The following is an 18854-nucleotide window of genomic DNA, read 5'->3' on the forward strand; positions in this document are numbered from 1 at the left end:
GCCTCTTGTTTTGGACATCTCCTCATTCAGCTGCTTTTTTTCTGACTTTTAAATGGCTCCTTTCTTTTCCTGATATACATTATTAAGGCTGCCTATCTATCCCTCCTCACTATGTTCCCTTTTATCTCTCTGAAAGTTTAGAGAGCTTTAAATAATTTAAACTTCTTATTTCCATAACACCCAGGGGAAAGGGGCAGGGGAAGAGTGGGCACAACAAAAAGCTAGAATGATTTCATCTCTTCTCAACAATCTGGGAGGGGAGACTCACCTGCCTCCATTTCTCTTGTAGTTGTCTGGCACATAATGAGGCTGCAACAACAATGAAGATTATGATGAATACCAAACCAAATGGTTAGTGGAAGGAAGTGCTGGCCTATCAAATACTCTGAAAGTGCCAATGCAGGACACTCTGGAAATGCTGGTGTATGCCAAAGAGACTTCACAGAAAGAGGCACAATCATGTAATAAGATAAATTAGAGCTAGACTTGTCTGACTCTTCACATCTAAATAAATTTCAAGACACAGACCATCATGATAAAAATTACCTCTGCTTTCTGCCCAGCACAAGTCTGGAACCTTCTCCAAAGCCACTACAAAAACCTCTGCTCCAGGAAGAACAGAGCTCATTTGCAGGTTTGTGGATCTAACCCTCCTGTTGCTCTGAGACCCTCTCTGAGCTCACCATTACCATCCTTTGAGCACCTCTTTGCCTCTCAACTGCAGGTTCTGTTACACCCAGTTTTCTTTCCAAGCTTGCTTTCAGGGAGCTTTTCCCCCAGGCTGTGCATATTCACAGAATCATGGAATGATGGAGGTTGGAAAAGGCCTCCCAACCCATCAAGCTGTGCCCAATCCCCACCTTGTCCCCAGCCCAGAGCTCTGAGTGTCACCTCCAGCCCTTCCTTGGACACCTCCAGGGATGGGCACTCCAAACCTCCCTGGGCAGCCCCTGCCAAGGCCTGACAGCCCTTTCCATGAGGAAATTCCTGCTGATGTCCAGCCTGAGCCTTGCCTGGCACAGCTTGAGGCTGTCCCTCTTGTCCTGTCCCTTGTTCTTTGGGAGCAGAGCCTGACCCTCACCTAAAGGATCAAGCTCCCCTTGGCTGACCAAGCTTCATGTATCAACAGCCAGCAGCTTCCCAAAACTCCATCCAGTCTCCAAAAACAGGTAAGGAAGCTGAGAGCAAACCCACTTACTGAGAAATCCCTCTTGGGTGTGAGCTTCTTGGGGAAGTGGTCGAAGGCGTAGGGCTTGGTGCACACGGGGTACCGGTTCCGGTGGATCTTGTAGAAGAGGTGAGCTGATTTATCCAGGCGGTAATCGCAGATGTAAACATCCTGCTCCTTCACACCCTTCGGCCTCCCTGCCACCAAAACAAGGCAAAACCAGTCATGGACTGAGGGGGAAATGTGGGGTTTATCACAGTGTGAGGGAGGCAGGAGCTGTCACTGTCCCTGTTCAGTCTCTCATTCAGAACCCCAGCACGACACGCTGCTGTGTCACCCTGAGGGAGAACCTGAATACTCTAACCACACACTTCCCAAACTTTCACAGACACAATTAGCAACTGACATCATTTTCCCTTCCCTGCCCATTGCTGTCCCTCTTCAAACAGTCCCAGGGCAAAACCATTGTGTGTCCTCAGCTCTGAAACACACAAACATCCCCCACGGCCTTTGGACAGCAGGAACAACTCCAGTGCAATATCCTTGCTTCAGAACTGAGTGAGTTTGTCCCAGTGGCTGGGTCAGCTGTGTCTGATTCAAGGTGAGGATGTTGCTGCTCACACCCCAAGGTTTGGTTGGTGCCCAGCAGTGCTCACCCTCAGCACAGAACTCTCCAGGGTCCCCTGCCCTGACAGCAGGCCCAGGACAGCTGACCCCAGGACATTCCACACCACAGAGTGTCCAGCCCCATGGGGTGGCCAGGATCTCCTGAGGGGTGCTGGGGATGGGCATTGGGTGGGGAGTGACTGCCCTGGGCATCACTTGTGCTTCCTGGGGTTTATTCACAGAATGATGAGAGTGGATTGGGCTGGAAGGGATCCTGAAGCTCATCTCATGCCATCTGCTACCATGGGCAGAGACACCTTCCACTATCCCAGGTGGCTCCAAGCCCCAGTGTCCAACCTGGCCTTGGACAATTCCAGGGATCCAGGGGCAGCCACAGCTTCTCTGGGCACCCTGTGCCAGGGCTCCCCACCCTCACAGGGAAGAATTTCCTCTGTGTATCCAACCTAAATTTCCTCTTTTTCAGGTTGAAGCCATTCCCTCTTGTCCTGTCATTCCAGTTCACGATTAAGAGTCCCTCTCCACCTTCCCTCCAGCTCCTTCAGATACTGGACACCTCTCTTTCTTTCTGTAACCTTCCTTTCCTTAATTACTACTACTGCTATCATCATTATTACAGTATTTTAATTTGTTTCAACTATGAAACTATCTTTATCCCAACCCCCTGGCTGAGCTGTCAGGGGGGTTAAACCACCACAGCCCACTGCCCAAATGCTTAGGAATGTGTTTAATTCTCACCTTTGCAGTAGGTGTACAGGTCTAGCACACAGCACGTCCCCACCACGGCCTCCAAGGGGATGATTTCATACAAGGGCACCCGGAACAGCTCGTTGTGGTAGAACTTCCGAGACGGGGAATGATGCGTTTCGTGTGGACGGAAATAGTGGTGGCCAAAGGCGAAGCGCTCCTCTCTGAGGGTGCAAAGGGGACAGAAACACACATCAGCCCCTGACACAACTCGCTCGATGCCCCCTGCTTCATTTTGAGTTTCCTCTCTTGCACTTGGCTGTGATGAACAGCAGAGTCACGCAAGTGTTCCATATTCCACTTCCCGCCTGCAGAGAGGACAAACACTCCCAGCGTGGTTTCCGTGGGCACAGCAGACTCTGACTGGCCAGGGCACAGCACTGAACGGCCTCACAGCTGTCACTGCAGCCACAGCCTGCTCCAACACTGAGGAAATCCATCCATTTCTATCTCTGATCCTTTGCTTAAACCTCCACAACCTCACGTGTTTCCACTGTGCAGTTGTGAGAATTCCCCAACCTCTGCACCCGGACCTTGCTCATTTTAAGACGAGACTGCCACAAAATTCCTGTGCTTTGCCAGGCAGGCCAGTGGGATGTCTCAGAGTGTCTTGCACCTACTTGTCGTTTTTCCAGAGTTTCTCGATGCGGAAGATGTCGAGCTTGTCGCGGTTGATGTGGGACAGCAGCCGGTACGATTGCCGCACCGGGTGTCCGTCGGGGGTCCTGCGGCTGTCTCTCATCAGGTACACACAGTCACCTGCCCAGGGACACAAAGGACACACCTGTAAAGAGCCTGGCCTGAGCCCAGCACATCAGAACCAGAGGAAACAGTCATTAAAACAAACACAACAGAGGCGCTTAATGCTGGATTGCAGAGAACAAACCCGCCGCAGAACCCGCCAAAAACATTCCGATGTTTTTCGCAGCAGCTTGACAGAAAAACTACCCACAACTTTCCATGCCCAGACTGAAAACACCAACCTGTAAGGAATCAAAACCATGATAGACCACGGGATATGTAAACATGTCAGTCATGATTAGGAAAAGGTGTAGGAATTAGTGACGGCTGCAATGTGTAAAGAATAAATCTTTGAGAGAGAAGATGCTTAGAGAGAAGATTACTATTAAGAAAATAAATCCTGTCCTGAGAAGCCCCAAGCATTTGGTTATTCCAGCAGAATTCTGATGAGACATAGAGCTCAGTAAAGGTAAAGAGAATGCAACAAACTGGCACTGCTGGCAATCAAGAAGTATTTCCCAAGGCCAACCCCTAAACTTAAATTTATTAGTTTTGTCCCATAGGTGAATTTACTCCTTAATTTCTCTGCTCTGACCTGTCAAATCCCAGAATGACCTGGGTTGGAAAGGATCTTAAAGACCCTCCAGACCCACCTCTCTGCCATGGGCAAGGATATCTTATAAGCTGCTCAGAGCTCCATCTCACTTGGCTTTAAGCACTTCCAGGGCTGGGAAGAGATTCCACCCCTTCTGCTATTTACCTAAAAATGACCAAGACCTGGGAGGTCCCAAGTCATAAAACCTCCCCTGGGTAGGACCAGAGGTCACACAGCAGAATGTTCTGGCTGGAGAAACGGGCAGCAGCAGCTGCTCAGGAGAAAGCACAGGAACAGGCAGGCCAAGGAAAAGCCTCCCCATGCTGCCCCTGCCCAGCTGCCTTTCTGCTGTTTATGGACTTTCAGAGCCAAAGGCTAGAGCTTTAGAGATTAATCCTTCCTCCAAGAATTGGTCTAATCTTTTTTGGAATCATTTATACTCTGACCTCTCCACCCTCCTGTGGTAAAGCTTGCCACAGTCTAGTTATGCTTTTGTAAAAAATCTTTCTAGAGTTTAACTGTTGCCAGCTAATTTCTGTTTGGTCCCTAATTACTGCCTCGTTGCACCTTCCTGAGACACGTTTCACAGACCTTCATCATTCACCCTCCAAATCACCTGGGCAGACTCTGTCCACAGAAAAGATGATCCAGATCAGATTATCCTTGTTATCCTTGTTTTTATAGGTAGTGAGATCCTCTGTGCAATGGGATGTCAGAGCAGCACAGGGCAGGCAGGAAACAGACACCCCAGGAGGTTAGAGAAAGGCACAATCCCTCTGCTATTTTGTGCATAACAATTTCTGATACTCCCTTTGCCTTTTTGACTCAGGTAGAACGTTTTTCTCATCTTAAATTACAATAACTCCTGGGTTTTTGTTCCTATTTCTTTCCCCTGTTTTTTGCATATGCAGTTATGGCTGTTTGCCTTCCACAGATATCACTGTTATTAATTAGCAAATTTCAGATTGGGAAAAACATGCCTGGGAACCACTGAGAACAACGTGGCCCCAGGGTCATCAACACCTCAGTTTTGCTATAACCAGATTCAGAATTAAAGTGAAGCACAAGCAATTCTATTTTCATTAATATAATCACATTTAGCAATCATGCCTAAGTTTAAAAGATGCTCCTAAGGACTCCTCATATGCAGAAATTTCTCCCATATATCCAACCTAAACTTTGTCTCTTGTCAGTTTGAAGCCATTTCTCCCTTGTCCTGTCACTCCAGTTCCTGATGAACAGTCCCTCTCCAGTTTCCCTGGAGCCCCTTCAGATCCTGCAAGGGCCTCTGAGTCTCCACACACCCTTCTCTTCTCCAGGCTGAGCATTCCCAGCTCTCCCAGCCTGGCTCCATAGGGGAAGGGGCTCCAGTCCCTTCAGCAACTTCATGGCTACCTCTGGACTTGCTCCAACAATTCCATGTCCTTCTTACACTGGGGGCCCTGGAACTGGACACAGCACTCCAGGTGGAGTCTCAGGAGTGCAGAGCAGAGGGAGAATCCCATTCCTTTATCTGCTGGTCCTGTTCCTTTGGCTGCAGCCCAGGACACGGGTGGTCTCTGGGCTGTGAACACACATGGCCAGGGCACGCTGAGTTTTTGGTCTCCCATCACCCCAAATCCTTCTCTCAGAGCTGCTCTCAGCCATTTCCTCCACCCATCCTGCAGCTGGGGCTGCAGCCTGGGATTGCCCTGACCCAGGTGCAGAACCTTGCACTTGGCTCTGGTGACATCCATGAGGTTCACACGGTCCCACCTCTCCAGCCTGTTCCAGGTCCCTCTGGATCCACTTCTTCCCTCCAACATTCTGACCACACCCCACAGCTTGGTGTCTTCTTCCCACCTTTGCTAAAACTGGGATAATAACAGCTTCTCTTTACAACTTTAACAGTAACTTTTAAAGAAACTGGGGAGGTGGATTCCTTAAAAGACTCTTAGAAAACAAGGAACATACTGAGAGGAGCTGCTGGCTCCAAGCAGAATGTAAATAAAACCATTCAATTCTAAACCATCTAATTTTAAATGAGCTTTTTTTCAACTCTTCTTCCCCACATCTCCCACGAGAAGAAAGCAACCTCAGCATTATTGTGCCTGACTGAAAAAGGAGCATTCAGGAGGAGATGTAGACAGATGCTCTCTTGCTCTAAAGACCAGGAAACTTGAATTCAATTCCAGTTTATACAGATGCCCCTCTGCGTCAAAAATGAAGTTTCCACAGAAAAAACACAGCAGTTATTGCTGGTGCATCAGGGATGACGGTGTGTTACAACTTCTGGCTATGTGGGTTTTCTGGGATCCATTCTGACCCCTGTTTATCAATTCCTACCCAAGGTAGAACTCCATGTTCACTCCAAGGAATGTGATGGATCAGAACTGTTCTATTTGCATCATCTCCTGGGTTTAGGGAATTTTTGCAAAGGAAGCTTGTCTGTGGTGTAATACTCAACAACTTCCAGCAGAATTGCCAAGAAATTAAGAAACAAGTTCTGCAACCACCGACTGAAGGAGCCTCCCTGAGATCCCTCTGAATGACAGAGATTTGATCACAGCAGAGTGTGACCACTCACACAGCTAATTTTCAGTCTTGCTCCTCCAAAACATCAGCTCTCAAGCTTGGAACTGGTGTTCAGGGCGCAGCTTCTCCTGGGCAGGCACTGGGCTCAATGCACTTCCAGGCTTTGTGGCAACATCAGCTTCTTCCCAACCCACAACTCCCAGGAAAATGTAAACCCACACACAGACTGAAGGGCTGCAGGCCACATTTTGTCTCAGAATGTGGAATTATGAGGTCTTTTAGACACCAGAGGGAGTAAAAAGCTGTTTCTCCCGCTGTCTACACCCTGATACACCCACAGCAAAGGTCCTGCTTGAGGACTCTGGGTGGAAAACTCAAGACCAGCAACAAGCCCATGGATTTCTCCTTTCCCTGCTGGAGCTGCACGTTCTGTCCCAGCACCTTGTGACAGAACTTGCTCCATCTGCTCCCCGTGCCTGCAGAAGCATTTGGTGCCCAACAGCTGCAGTCTGGGCTCCTCTGTCCCCTGCTGATGGCACACGGAGCTCAGTCACAGAGGGACATTTCTCTCATTAAAGGGCATTTCTCTAATTAAGGTCACCAAGATCAGATCAGAGGCACACAGGTAAAATCTAACACACTGTGACAGAAATGATCTTAATGCTCTGAACACCTGGAAGATGCCACAAGCCCCAGATAAAACATGATCCATTTCAACAGAGAATGTGAAAGCAAGTTCTGATATAGCCCTTGAAGTGAGTTACTCTCTAGCAAAAAAAGACATGACAAACCCAGATGGTGAACTCTGGACAGAACAGATAATGCAGAGATACACCAAATAAGGAAAACTGAATACAAATTCCAAAATCTTGCAGATGGGATAAAGAATATGCTGTTCTTTGACCATTTTTAATTCTTCATTTTACTGAAGGCTCTCCTACTCCCCTCTAGCAAACTTATCAACTGGTTTCACTCATTCAAGAGCAGTTTCCTAATAATGATAAAGGGTCCTTTCTAACCTTCTGTCTATCTGTAGGATTAAATTAAAAAAAAAAAAATAATGAGTGAGCTGAATTGTGGCTGTAGCAGCTGCCTTGGAGAGATTCAGGAATTCAGAGTCCAGTCCAGAAGAGATAAGCTATATGGAACACATAAGCAATGAGCTGGATGTTTTAATGACCATTCTGCACTAAAATACTGGAGGTCTAACAGCCTTCTTGGCTTTTACTTCTAAATGTTAACTACCAGCAGTTGGCTCAGCATCACCCTCCCCTGGCCAGGACAGTCCTGGCAGTGCTAATTAACATTTCTTCATCAACAGCCTGTGAGAACTCTGACTGTGTATCACTCCCAGCATCACGTGGAGAGTTATTTCCACTTGTATTTTTGACAGGGTGATGTCAGAGATCCCTACACACTGATGGAAACCCCAGAGCCAGACGTACCTTGGCGGAGCAGCAAATCATCCCTCATGAGGCAGATGTAATAAACACAGCCAGGCTGGGCATAGTGAGGGCGAGGGATCATGGGAACCTCCTGCAGGGAAAAAGGAAAGGGAATCCTGAGCTATCCACCACGAGCAGTCCAAAATTGGGCTGCCACCCTTTTGGAAATACACAGAGGAAAAACCGACCCCGCACGGAACCAAACCTAAATCAAGGAAGCTTCACCAATCCCAAAATATACAAATTCTAAATACAAATACAAAAAAACACCTCCTAAGGAGGTGCTGGGGCTTGTAAGAGTAACAGGAAGGAAGAGTCTTGATTTACCCTGTTTACAGCTCGAGGTTCACACTGCTCACACAGGTAGTGCTCAACGTCTGAATTCACACCCATGCAGTCACAGTGCTGCCAGACCTGGAAAAACAGGGACAGCCCAGTCAGAAAGCCCTGGCACAGATTATAGTTGCAAACTGCATTTTCTCAACAAATTTTCTCAACAAATATTAAGGAAAGGAAGAATATAAGCTTGATACAGGAAATTCAAGATTTTCTGTGAACTATTCCACACCCTGTCAGCAGACAGACAGGATCTCCAGGCAACAGTAAGTGTAAAAGCCCGAAATTTTTAAATTAATTTCTCTCTCCTAAGGGCAGGAGCTGGGACAGTTTCAGCTCCTCTGCTCAATGCAAGTAGCATTTTCTCTGTGAAAAGAGAATCTCTCTTCCTCTGTGGAGAGGAAGTAAGAGGCCTGAAGTGTTGGGGAAGATGAATCAGAGAAACCTTATAAATATGATTGCTTAGCAAAAGATTCTGAAAATATGAAACCTATAATTGAACTAGAAATGACTTTGAGTTGTAGGATACCAAGTCTTAGTTACTATAGAACCTGAAAACAATGGCCTAAATAGCTGAAGGAGAATCCCTTTGGATTGAACAATCCCTTTCTGCTGGCTGAGGGATCCAAAGGTCAATGCAGCAAAACAGAAGTCTAAAGAGTAGTTTTTAGAGTTTAAAATATAACACAGTATGGTGATATAGTAGTTCTTATAGGCTATATGTAAATTCTATAGGATTTCGTGTCTTATATTAGTTGGTCACTGTAAATTTGAATATTCATCACAAAAGGAGATATAATGGATTGTAACAAGAACCTCTCTCTCTTACCTCTTACTCTACTCCTACCTCCCAACTCTTACCCTTCCTCTTCCCCCTATTCTTGCTCTCTCCCCCCTGCCCTTTGCTCTCTCACTCTCTTCTCTCTCAGCTCTCACCCTGCTGTTCTCTCTCCCTCTCTCTTTGGGACTCCCCTCCAGCCCAGGCTGGTGGCTGAAGGCAAGGCCCTTTTACCCACCACCCTGGCAATAAAACCACGTGTTCTGGAATATACAGTCAGCAGAATTCCTTGTCCCAGCCGTCTGTGGATTCACCTACACTGAAGAGTCAATTAACACTACCAAGCACATGGGAAGCGTCGGCGAAAAGCTCCACTAGATGTGGAGAAGAGGCTCCCTCTGGGGCTCCTCACCATGCACTTTTCACACTGGATCATGAGCCCCTCGTCCTTGTAGAGGCCGCAGATGCAGCGGATGACGTCCTCGTCCTTCTCGTGCCCGTTGTCCTTGTCGCACACCGAGGTCTCGCTGCTGTCGGCCTCGCTGCCCGTCTCGCCCACGATCTCGTCGATCTGCGCCGCCGCCTCGTGCCGCGCGCTGTAATACGCCTTGCGCAGCCGGCACACGTCCCGCCCCGTCGGCGACTTCCTGCCGTAGTATTTCTGCAAAAAGAATTCAAATAACAACTCAAAAAGCGCTTTGTTTCCATGTCTCAGCCTGTTTAGCTCCTGTCTGTGTGTGTCCGGGAGGGGTTCTCCCTACAGCTGCAGTCCCAAATCACCTCTCCATCTCCCTCCTGACGCCGGCCAGCAGGTCCATGGATGTGCCCTGGGCAGGGGAGGAACTGAGAGCAGCCCTGAGAGAAGGATTTGGGGTGATGGGAGACCAAAAACTCAGCGTGCCCTGGCCATGTGTGTTCACAGCCCAGAGACCACCCGTGTCCTGGGCTGCAGCCAAAGGAACAGGACCAGCAGATCAAGGAATGGGATTCTCCCTCTGCTCTGCACTCCTGAGACTCCACCTGGAGTGCTGTGTCCAGTTCCAGGGCCCCCAATGTAAGAAGGACATGGAACTGTTGGAGCAAGTCCAGAGGAAGCCATGAAGTTGCTGAAGGGACTGGAGCCCCTTCCCCTATGGAGTCAGGCTGGGAGAGCTGGGAATGCTCAGCCTGGAGAAGAGAAGGGTGTGTGGAGACTCAGAGGCCCTTGCAGGATCTGAAGGGGCTCCAGGGAAGCTGGAGAGGGACTGTTCATCAGGAACTGGAGTGACAGGACAAGGGAGAATGGGCTCAGATTGAAAAAGGGGAAATTTAGGTTGGATATATGGGAGAAATTGCTCCCTGTGATGGTGGTGAGGCCCTGGCACAGGTGCCAGAGAAGCTGTGGCTGCCCCTGGGTCTCTGGAAGTGTTCCAGGCCACAATGGCCAGAGCTTGGAGCAACGTGGGATAGTGGAACATGCCCTTGCCCATGGCAGGGGTGGAATGAGATGAGCTTTAAGGTGCCCTCCAGCCCAAACCATTCTATGATTCTGTGATTTCATGATACCTGAGACTGGAAAACAGGGTACCCCTTCCAAAAGGAACAGAAATGTTTTGGGTTAGCTAAAGCTTTAGGTCAGTTCTTTAGGACACTCAATTAATGAGTGTCCTTGACCTTCTTGCTGACCTAAGGCAGTCAAAGAGATCATGATTTGCTATTGAGGCCTCATCAGGAATGGATCAGCACAAGTTCTTTTCCTCCAGAATAAATTTCTTCTTTTACTCCTGTAAAAGTATTAAAGGAGAGCACATCCCTGCTGCCAGTGCAGCAGCTATCAGGCCAGAGAGAGCCTCACCTCTGCATTCCTGAAGACCTTCAGCATGTCCCCATCAAAAGCTTCCACAGTTTTGTAGTGGCCAGTCAAGATCTGCTTCTCAATCGTGGCAAGGTCCAAGGGGTCAGAGATCTTTTCATAATAGTCTGCATTTCTACAACAGGAATGTTGGCCCAATGTCAGGTTCACCAGCAATTCTCACTGTGCAAATCCATCAGAGAAAGAAGCTCTGGAAAGGCAGCACTTACTTTTTCTTTGGGGGCAGATTCAGGAGAGGAGCTGCGAGCGCCTGCCTGGAAGAGTCTGCAACAGGAACAGAACTTAGTGACATCACTGGAGTGAAACCTCCAAAGGAAAGTAACTAAAAGCGTTCAATCTGGGTTAAAAAAAGGCTTTTCTGTTATCTGAGCCACAGAGAATTGAAATACTTTTGCATTTCTAGATGTTGGTGCCTGTAATTGGGAGTACAGGTAGTACATGGACAGTTTCTGATTTTTTCTGGAATTTTGAAAAATCAATTTCAAAGGAGGGCAACATCTGCAGATTCTGGTGGTAAAGCAGGGGATTGAGGCTAAAGCAAAGTGATTATTGGTAAAGGGAGAAATTAACAAAAATAGGAGTTATCTAACATCCTACTTTTTTCTAGCACTTCCTACTCAGAGAGTCCATTTCCAGAGGTTGAAAACATACCCACGGAGATTTTTTTAAAAGAGAATCACCTTCACCTTTGTAGGATATGATGCTGTCACATATCTCCTTGAAGATCTGAGCCAGGCGGGCGGCACGAGCCACCTCGAGGTTCTCCTCAGCCGCGGCCAAACGCCGCGTCCGCACCGAGCGCGACGTCTGCAGCGCCGAGAACTGGGTCATGAACACATCTGAGACAGGGCAACAGAGAGTTACCTCCACACAAGAAATCCCTTTCTAAACGAGAAATCCTTAACAGATCAAATCACAGCATCTTCTCTGGTCTAGCAACTGCACCACGGATTATTAAATGAAGATGTTTTCTAAGCTGCTGTAACATCCAAGGCTTCAGTTCCACGATTCCCACCTAAACGTATCAGTTGGTTATTGGAATATTTTATCTCACTGGAGCAAATAAAACATCTCATTGAATTCACCCCTAATACTCACTGTCCAGCTTCTCCTGTACCTGCTACTGGGAGCCAAATCCTGTGAGGATGATGGTCCCATCAATAGGCTTATTTTTGGAATAGTAACACCAATTTTTCCCTGATAGTCATATTTTGCCCCATTCCCACAAGTGAGTGCATGCCAAAACCCTTTGTTCTCTGAAGGCTTGAAAGCTGTGAAACCATGAGGATAAATGACAATTTTCACAGTCTACACAACTGTTTCTGATACAGACAGCAGGAAACAGCCCTTCTCCGTTGGGGTTCAACCATGGAAAATCATGGAATTACTGACTGGCTTTGGTAGAAAGGGAGCTTAAAGCTCATCCAGTTCTACCCCCTGCCATGGCAGGGACACCTCCCACTGCCCCAGGCTGCTCCCAGCCCTGTCCAACCTGGTCTTGGACACTTCCAGGGATCCAGGGGCAGCCACAGCTGCTCTGGGCACCCTGTGCCGAGTCTTCCCCACTTTCGCAGGGTAGAATTTCTTTCCACTATAGAATATAGAATTTCTTTCCACAACCTCACTGAGGCTGGAAAAGACCTCCAAAATCACAGAGTCCAACCTGTGACTGATCATCACCTTGCAAAACAAACCACAGCTCCAAGTGCCACAATGTTAAATGCCATTCTCCTCCCCCTGCAACAAACCACTCTTGTTGTAACACCACATGTGACAACTTCTCGCAGGACTCCAGTGACCTCTGGGAGCTTTTACCTGTGCAGCAGCTCTTCCAAAAGGTGTGTGGATCTCACTGGAACTCTACACTGGATCCACACAGAGTTTAACTCTCAGTGTCCCACGTGAGCCCCCTCACCTGATTTGATGTTGCCGTCGTCGCGGCAGATGCCGTTCCAGCGGGTGTACAGCGACGAGCTGTGCATGTTGTCACTGACGTGCTTCACTTCCTCCTGCTTCTGCCGGATCTTCTCCCAGTTCCGCACCAAGAACACGTGGTGTTTGAGCACAAAATTCCTGCAGAAATTAGGAAGCTCTTCAAGAATCTCTTTTGACTGGGAAATTAATTCTGTAACATGGGGGAAAAGCTTGATATTCAGAGGTGTGCCCTGTGCTTTCTCTCTCTCCTTAGAGGAGAGGAATTCCAGACTGGCTGGTGAAGGAGAACTAAAAGCTGCATTCTTAGAAATTTCAGAATGCCCCATCTTGCAGAAGAAGATGTCAATATTTGCACAGCACTCCATTTCTGAGGAAAATCCCCCTCAAATCAGCCCTTACCTTTCCCTGTTAGACATGGGCTTCATCTGCAGCTGAGGTGTCAGCCTGGTCGGGGCATTCACACTTTCACTGGGTTCCTCAGGGATGTGGCCCCTCTGGAAAACAAATTGTTCTGATAGACAGGAAAAACTGTGCCAAGAACTCAGCAAAGCAGCCAATGCAATCCCTGAGACAAAACCTGCAGCATTACCCTACAGTACTTCTGTTTCAAGTTTGGGTTTCTGTTTCAAGTTTAAAATTTACAAAAGCACCAGTTTCTGGTCTCGTGGCACAGATTGATTTCTCATCAGCCTCACCCACCCAAACTCTGTCTTTGCTACTTACTCTCTTCTTTAGTTTGTGCTTTGACTTCCTCTTCTCTTTCGACCGCCCAGGTCTTCTGTGGGTGCTCACAGGCTGGTTGCTTTTGCTTGAGAGTCCATTCATGCGTTGACTTTTACCCCCAATTATTCCTCTGCATTTGTCAAAGCCACATTTGCAGAGTTGCTTTGAGGAAAAAAAAAATCCAACAAACCTCAAACATTTAGGTTCTCTCTCAATATTAAAACTAACATTTTCTGCCTAATACAACACGACAGGTTTCGTTAATTTTTACGCTTTACAGAACTGTTAGGCTTTAGAGTGAGATTTTTCGAGGTCTCATGGTGGGTTTTTTTACCTGTTTTTCAACATTAAATGAGTGGAAGTTGTAGTCATAGGTGAGCTCAGTCCCAGCAGGCATGTCCTTGAGTGCATACAGCCCGATCCGATACACACCATTCACAGACCTGGGGGAAAAATACAATCAAACACCCCCAGAATTAAACATAAAATCATCTTTGTGCACAGAGTGGCAGTGATAGAGGCAGGCAGCAACACCTCTGCTGTGCCCTGGGTTATGCTTGTGCAGAACTTTAATTCATCTCTTAAAATAAACTTTGAAGGCTAAAAAGGGACCACCAGGTTTACAAAGAGTAGGATGTGGCAGGGCCTCCTCACCCTCACAGGGAACAATTCCTTCCCAAAATCCCATGTATCCCTGCCCCCTGGCAGTGGGAAGTCATTGCCTCTTGTCCTGTCACTCCAGGCCCTTGTAAACAGTCTCTCTCCATCTTTCCTGCAGCTCCTTTCAGGTACTAGAAAGACATAATTAGGTCACTTGGAGCTCTTCTTTTCCAGGTTGAACAATCCCAATTCTCTCAGCCTTTCCTCACAGCAGAGCTGCTCCTTCTCTTTAATTATTTGGTGCCTCCTCCAAACCTACTCCAACAGCTCCAGGTCCTTCCTGTGCTGGGACCCCAGACTGGAGGCAGCTCTGCAGGAGGGGTCTCACCTGAGCAAGGCAGAGAGGCAGAATCCTCTCCCTCTGTCTCTTCAATTCTTTTATTTTGTGCTGGATTTTCAAATTTAAAACTTTACTATCACCTCGATCTAGAATTATCTGAGAACCACGAGCTACTCTGATGTACCATCCCTACAGGGACTCCTATTCCACCATCTGCCATTCCCTTGCAAATCACTCACTACAAATCCCTCTGCAGCACTTCCTTCTAGTCTGGCTCTCACAAAGTGCTCATTTGACACAGGGGCTGCTGGAATCCTCTTTCCCTGCTTTAAAAAAATAAATTGAATTGTCAAAAAGAAAGGGTATATATACAGATAGATGATTTTAGAGCATTACCCAAGCTTCAACCTTTGCAGAGGTTTGGAGTGTGAAAACCAGCAATACTGGGAGGGAAACAGCCCAGTGTAACCAGCAATGGTGGGAGGGAAATGTCCCAGTGTGACAACCAGCAGTGATGAATCTGCCAACAAACTCAGATCCTGTCTCCAAAGCATCCAACACTACACGACTTCTCTTGAGCAACGTGAGCACCGCGTAAGGATTATTTACAGCTTGATTCCCTTCCCTATTTTTAGATCTGACTCCCTCAGATGAACTGGTTCTCTCTCTCTCTGTGTACACCAGTCTTCCAGGGAGCAGACTCCCCTTCCTCACCATTTCTGCATCTCACAGTTGGGGTTGCAGCTGTGGTTGATGAAGCGAGCCTCGTTGCCCATGCGGTAGCTGTCGATGACCATGCCGCTGTCCAGGTTCAGGCAGTAATGGTCACTGTGGTTGTGGTACTGCTCAATCATCCTGTTCCTGTGGAGCAGCACAGGGACAGCCTCGTCAGTCTGCTTGTCCCACACAGCACACAGGGAGTGACACAGTAAGAGCACATCTCAGAGGGTTTTGAAGAAAAAGGAATGATAATCTTTTATATTTTATAGAACCGTACACCTAGAGATGGAGGAAAACCATTATTGTACCTATTTTTATAAGTCAAGGCCACTGACAGAGCTTGGGTTAGAATTTAGAAATCTGCTCTTCTGGAATGCTCCCTTTTAGGTTCTGCAGATTATTTGTACACATTTCATGTTGGAAACCTGTGTATGGAAGAGAAAATGCAAGTATACATTCCTTGGGGGGGTCTGTGTATGCGCGTGTACAACAACCAGCTTTCTCCTGGGGAGTGGGCAGGTTCTGGAATCACATCCATGGATCACAAGAGCACAGGGACAGGAGCCAGTGTTAATGCTTATCTCTGTATGAGGAGAATGCAGCTGCCTTCTGGTGGAGCTCTGAGAACAGCAGTCCCTCCAACCTCAAATATCCCACGATGCCATGGAGTTAACAAGACAGTTTCTTTCAATGGTTACCAATGCTTCCATGTGTTCTTTTTCCTTCACATCTTTCTGCAGCCCCTTCCAGCCCCACAGTTCTACCTGGTGCAGCCCAAATCCTGCAGAGTTCTCATTTCACATTCAGTCACTTGTGGCATTTTGCATTTACAGGGCAGATGAGGCAGATAATAACATTTCAAACATTAATCACTCCTCTCTACTGGACCAAGAAAAACTTAGTTAACCAAAAACCCCAGAATTCCAAACCTTCCTTTTCCCCCTCATCCTCCCCTTTGTTCCAGCCTGAGGATATCCCAACCACAGGCACTAAAACAACGACCACAGGCACTACAAATCATTTCTGAGCCTTCCATGCTAAAGCAGCAAATGAATGTTTCTACCTGAATTCTTGCTCACTAACAACTTCTCCCAGATATTCAATGATAAACTGTCCTGCTTTCAGGGGCTCTTTGGTACGGATACCCCATCCTTTCTCCTCGGCCCGGAACCTCTCCAGGCACTGCACCCACTCGTGCCTCTGGATGCGCTGGTTGCAGCACTGCTCCCCACAGGGACAGGTGTTGGGGGAGCACTCTGCAAAGATCATCCTAAAAGAGACAACAGAGAAGGTAAAAGGAGGAGAAGAGTATCCTTTGGGATCTGTCATGTAAGGAAAATCAATCATAAATCAGTATGTGAGATCTAGATAGAAATATATAAATCGTCACATCGTATTACTTATAATAATAAATCAATAAAAAATCAATTTATAATCAACATTTTATATATATATAATGCATATATGATTCAATAATAAATCAATACATAAAGAAATAAATCAGTAATAACAAACTAAACAAAACAGAAGTCATTCAGTAACTAAAATGCTTCTTGTTTTCAAGGTGTAATTCACACAGTGATTCCCTGCCTGGCTCTCACTGCTATTCAAAGGGCAAAATGGAGATTTTAATGGGATCTTCCCCTGGAGAAAGGGGTAGGGCAGTGCTGAGGAATCCCCTGGTGCAGGTGCAGCTCGTGCAGGTTGTGCCTGGGGAGGAGGAATGGCCGGAGTGCCCGGAGCTGGCACTGACCCTTTACCTGCCCAAGGCCAGGAGGCCACTCTGAGCCCCCAGAGCACAGCTCAGAGGGGACATGAGCCCACAGGGGGGACAGGAGCCCAGGGTGAGGACAGGAGCCCAGGGGGGACACAAGCTCAGGGGAGGGGACATGAGCCCAGGGGGGACATGAGCCCAGGGTGGGGACAGGAGCCCAGAGGGGACACGAGCTCAGAGGGGACATGAGCCCACAGCGGGGACACAAGCCCAGGTGGGACAGGAGCCCAGGGGGGACATGAGCCCAGGAGGGGACATGAGCCCAGGGGAGGGACATGAGCCCAGGGGAGGGACATGAGCCCAGGAGGGACAGGAGCCCAGGAGGGGACAGGAGCCCAAGGGAACACGAGCCCAGGGTGGAGACAGGAGCCCAGGGGGAGACAGGAGCCTAGGGTGGGGACAGGAGCCCAGAGGGGACATGAGCCCACAGGGGGGACACAAGCCCAGGTGGGACAGGAGCCCAGGGGGACATGAGCCCAGGAGGGGACATGAGCCCAGGGGGGGACAGGAGCCCAGGGGGGGACAGGAGCCCAGAGGAGGGGACAGGAGCCCAGAGGAGGGGACAGGAGCCCAGGGTGAGGACAGGAGCCCAGGGGGGGACAGGAGCCCAGGGGGGACAGGAGCCCAGGGTCCCTCCCCAGGGGCAGCAGCTGAAGCTGTTCCTATGGCTGCTCCACCAGCCAAAGGCTGGAAGGAGCCAGAGCCTGGGGCTGAGCTGGGAGGGAACTGCTCTGACTGGGAGCAACTGGTGGATCCAGCAGGACCCTGCTGGGTCACTGTGAAGGGGCCTCAGTCCCAGCAGTGACAATCTGGGGTGACACTGGGATCCCAGAGCATGTCCAGAGGGTCAGGTTGGGAATTTCCCTCCCTGTGATGATGCCTTTGTTGCTGGGGTGCATCCAGCAAAACTATTTTCCTAGGAGATGATGAGCTGATGAGAAATAATCCATTGCTAACCTGTTCAGACAATCCTCCACACAGCCCTTCCCACTGTCATCCTCTGGTTTCTTACAATTGCAGGTGGTGGCCTCATAGCCAGAGAGAGGTTTGACATCCACATAGACATCTGGAGGGAAAGAAAAGAAAAAAAAAAAAAAAAAAACCCAAATAGGGAAAAGAATTCTTTTCAGGTGAAAAAAAACCAGAACTATTTATCTACAGTATTTTCATTCCAATCAGTAAAGTAAAAAAAGCAGTAAAGTAAAAAAAGGTGGAAGTATCTTTGGTAGGACAAAGAGCAGGACAGAAAGGAGGGTGTCACATGAAAATTCCACAGTTATCACAGTTTAGTAATAAGATTTTACTTACTGGAACGGATTTTTTTATAAAGTGGGACATCTGGCTTTTTATACAGCTAAAAGGAAGAGAAAGAAAATTTTAATACATTGCATAAGTGCATCTGTTATTCAAAAGGATCAGGGAAATTATGTTCTGTACATAGGGAACTGCTCTGTAATCATTACTAGAAATCTGTGTTCTCTTCTCTAGGCTCAGACTGCATTAACAAATGGGTCACACAAAGGACCTGAATAAGTAGAATTTGGGCTTAGTGAGACAGTGGAGCAGTTTGTCCACCACATTATTTATTCTGTCTGCCCAGAGCAATGTGGGAAACAGCTGTCCCAAGGACAGGCTCCTCTGAACAGGCCTTAGAAGAAAAGGAATTATTTATACCTACTTTGGAGAAACCATCTTTGGTGGAATCACCATGTGCCAATGCTTAAAAAAGTGAAAACAAAAAAATCAAGGTGCTGATTTATCAAAGTAACTCAATGATCTTAAGGGTTTTTTTTTTCAATCTAAAGGATTCTGGGATTCTCTAAGAACTGTGAGTACAGGTGGGAGCCACGAGAAATGAGATTCATCTTCTCTACAGAGGAGCTTCCTCTGCAGATGGAGATGATGGGAACAGAAAGGGAAGCTTACATCACAATTCATGATTTCATATATATTCCAGGCTTT

The 18854-nt window shown here is 47.7% G+C and overlaps 1 protein-coding gene across 4 annotated transcripts in view; it reads right to left on the reverse strand.

The window, feature by feature from the left end:
- The window catches only part of ASH1L (ASH1 like histone lysine methyltransferase), a 65298-nt gene that overhangs the window by 3640 nt on the left and 42804 nt on the right, over positions 1-18854 (reverse strand). For 2 of the 4 annotated variants that reach the window (XM_066337834.1, XM_066337837.1), the window contains 18 exons: positions 18201-18246; positions 17850-17958; positions 16182-16388; positions 15113-15259; positions 13793-13901; positions 13459-13620; positions 13135-13229; positions 12716-12873; positions 11487-11639; positions 11010-11064; positions 10783-10915; positions 9361-9609; positions 8162-8248; positions 7835-7925; positions 3160-3298; positions 2531-2703; positions 1199-1365; positions 269-309 (listed from right to left, as the gene is read on the reverse strand). In XM_066337834.1, the coding sequence (XP_066193931.1) occupies positions 269-309; positions 1199-1365; positions 2531-2703; positions 3160-3298; positions 7835-7925; positions 8162-8248; positions 9361-9609; positions 10783-10915; positions 11010-11064; positions 11487-11639; positions 12716-12873; positions 13135-13229; positions 13459-13620; positions 13793-13901; positions 15113-15259; positions 16182-16388; positions 17850-17958; positions 18201-18246 (2321 nt within the window). Of the gene's footprint in view, positions 1-268; positions 310-1198; positions 1366-2530; positions 2704-3155; positions 3299-7834; positions 7926-8161; positions 8249-9360; positions 9610-10782; positions 10916-11009; positions 11065-11480; positions 11640-12715; positions 12874-13134; positions 13230-13458; positions 13621-13792; positions 13902-15112; positions 15260-16181; positions 16389-17849; positions 17959-18200; positions 18247-18854 lie in introns of those variants that run through there. The other 2 variants (XM_066337833.1, XM_066337836.1) reach the window with 2 other exon arrangements.

Source organism: Sylvia atricapilla, chromosome 30, assembly GCF_009819655.1.
Source record: "Sylvia atricapilla isolate bSylAtr1 chromosome 30, bSylAtr1.pri, whole genome shotgun sequence".
In the NCBI taxonomy this organism is placed as follows: Eukaryota; Metazoa; Chordata; class Aves; order Passeriformes; family Sylviidae; genus Sylvia; species Sylvia atricapilla.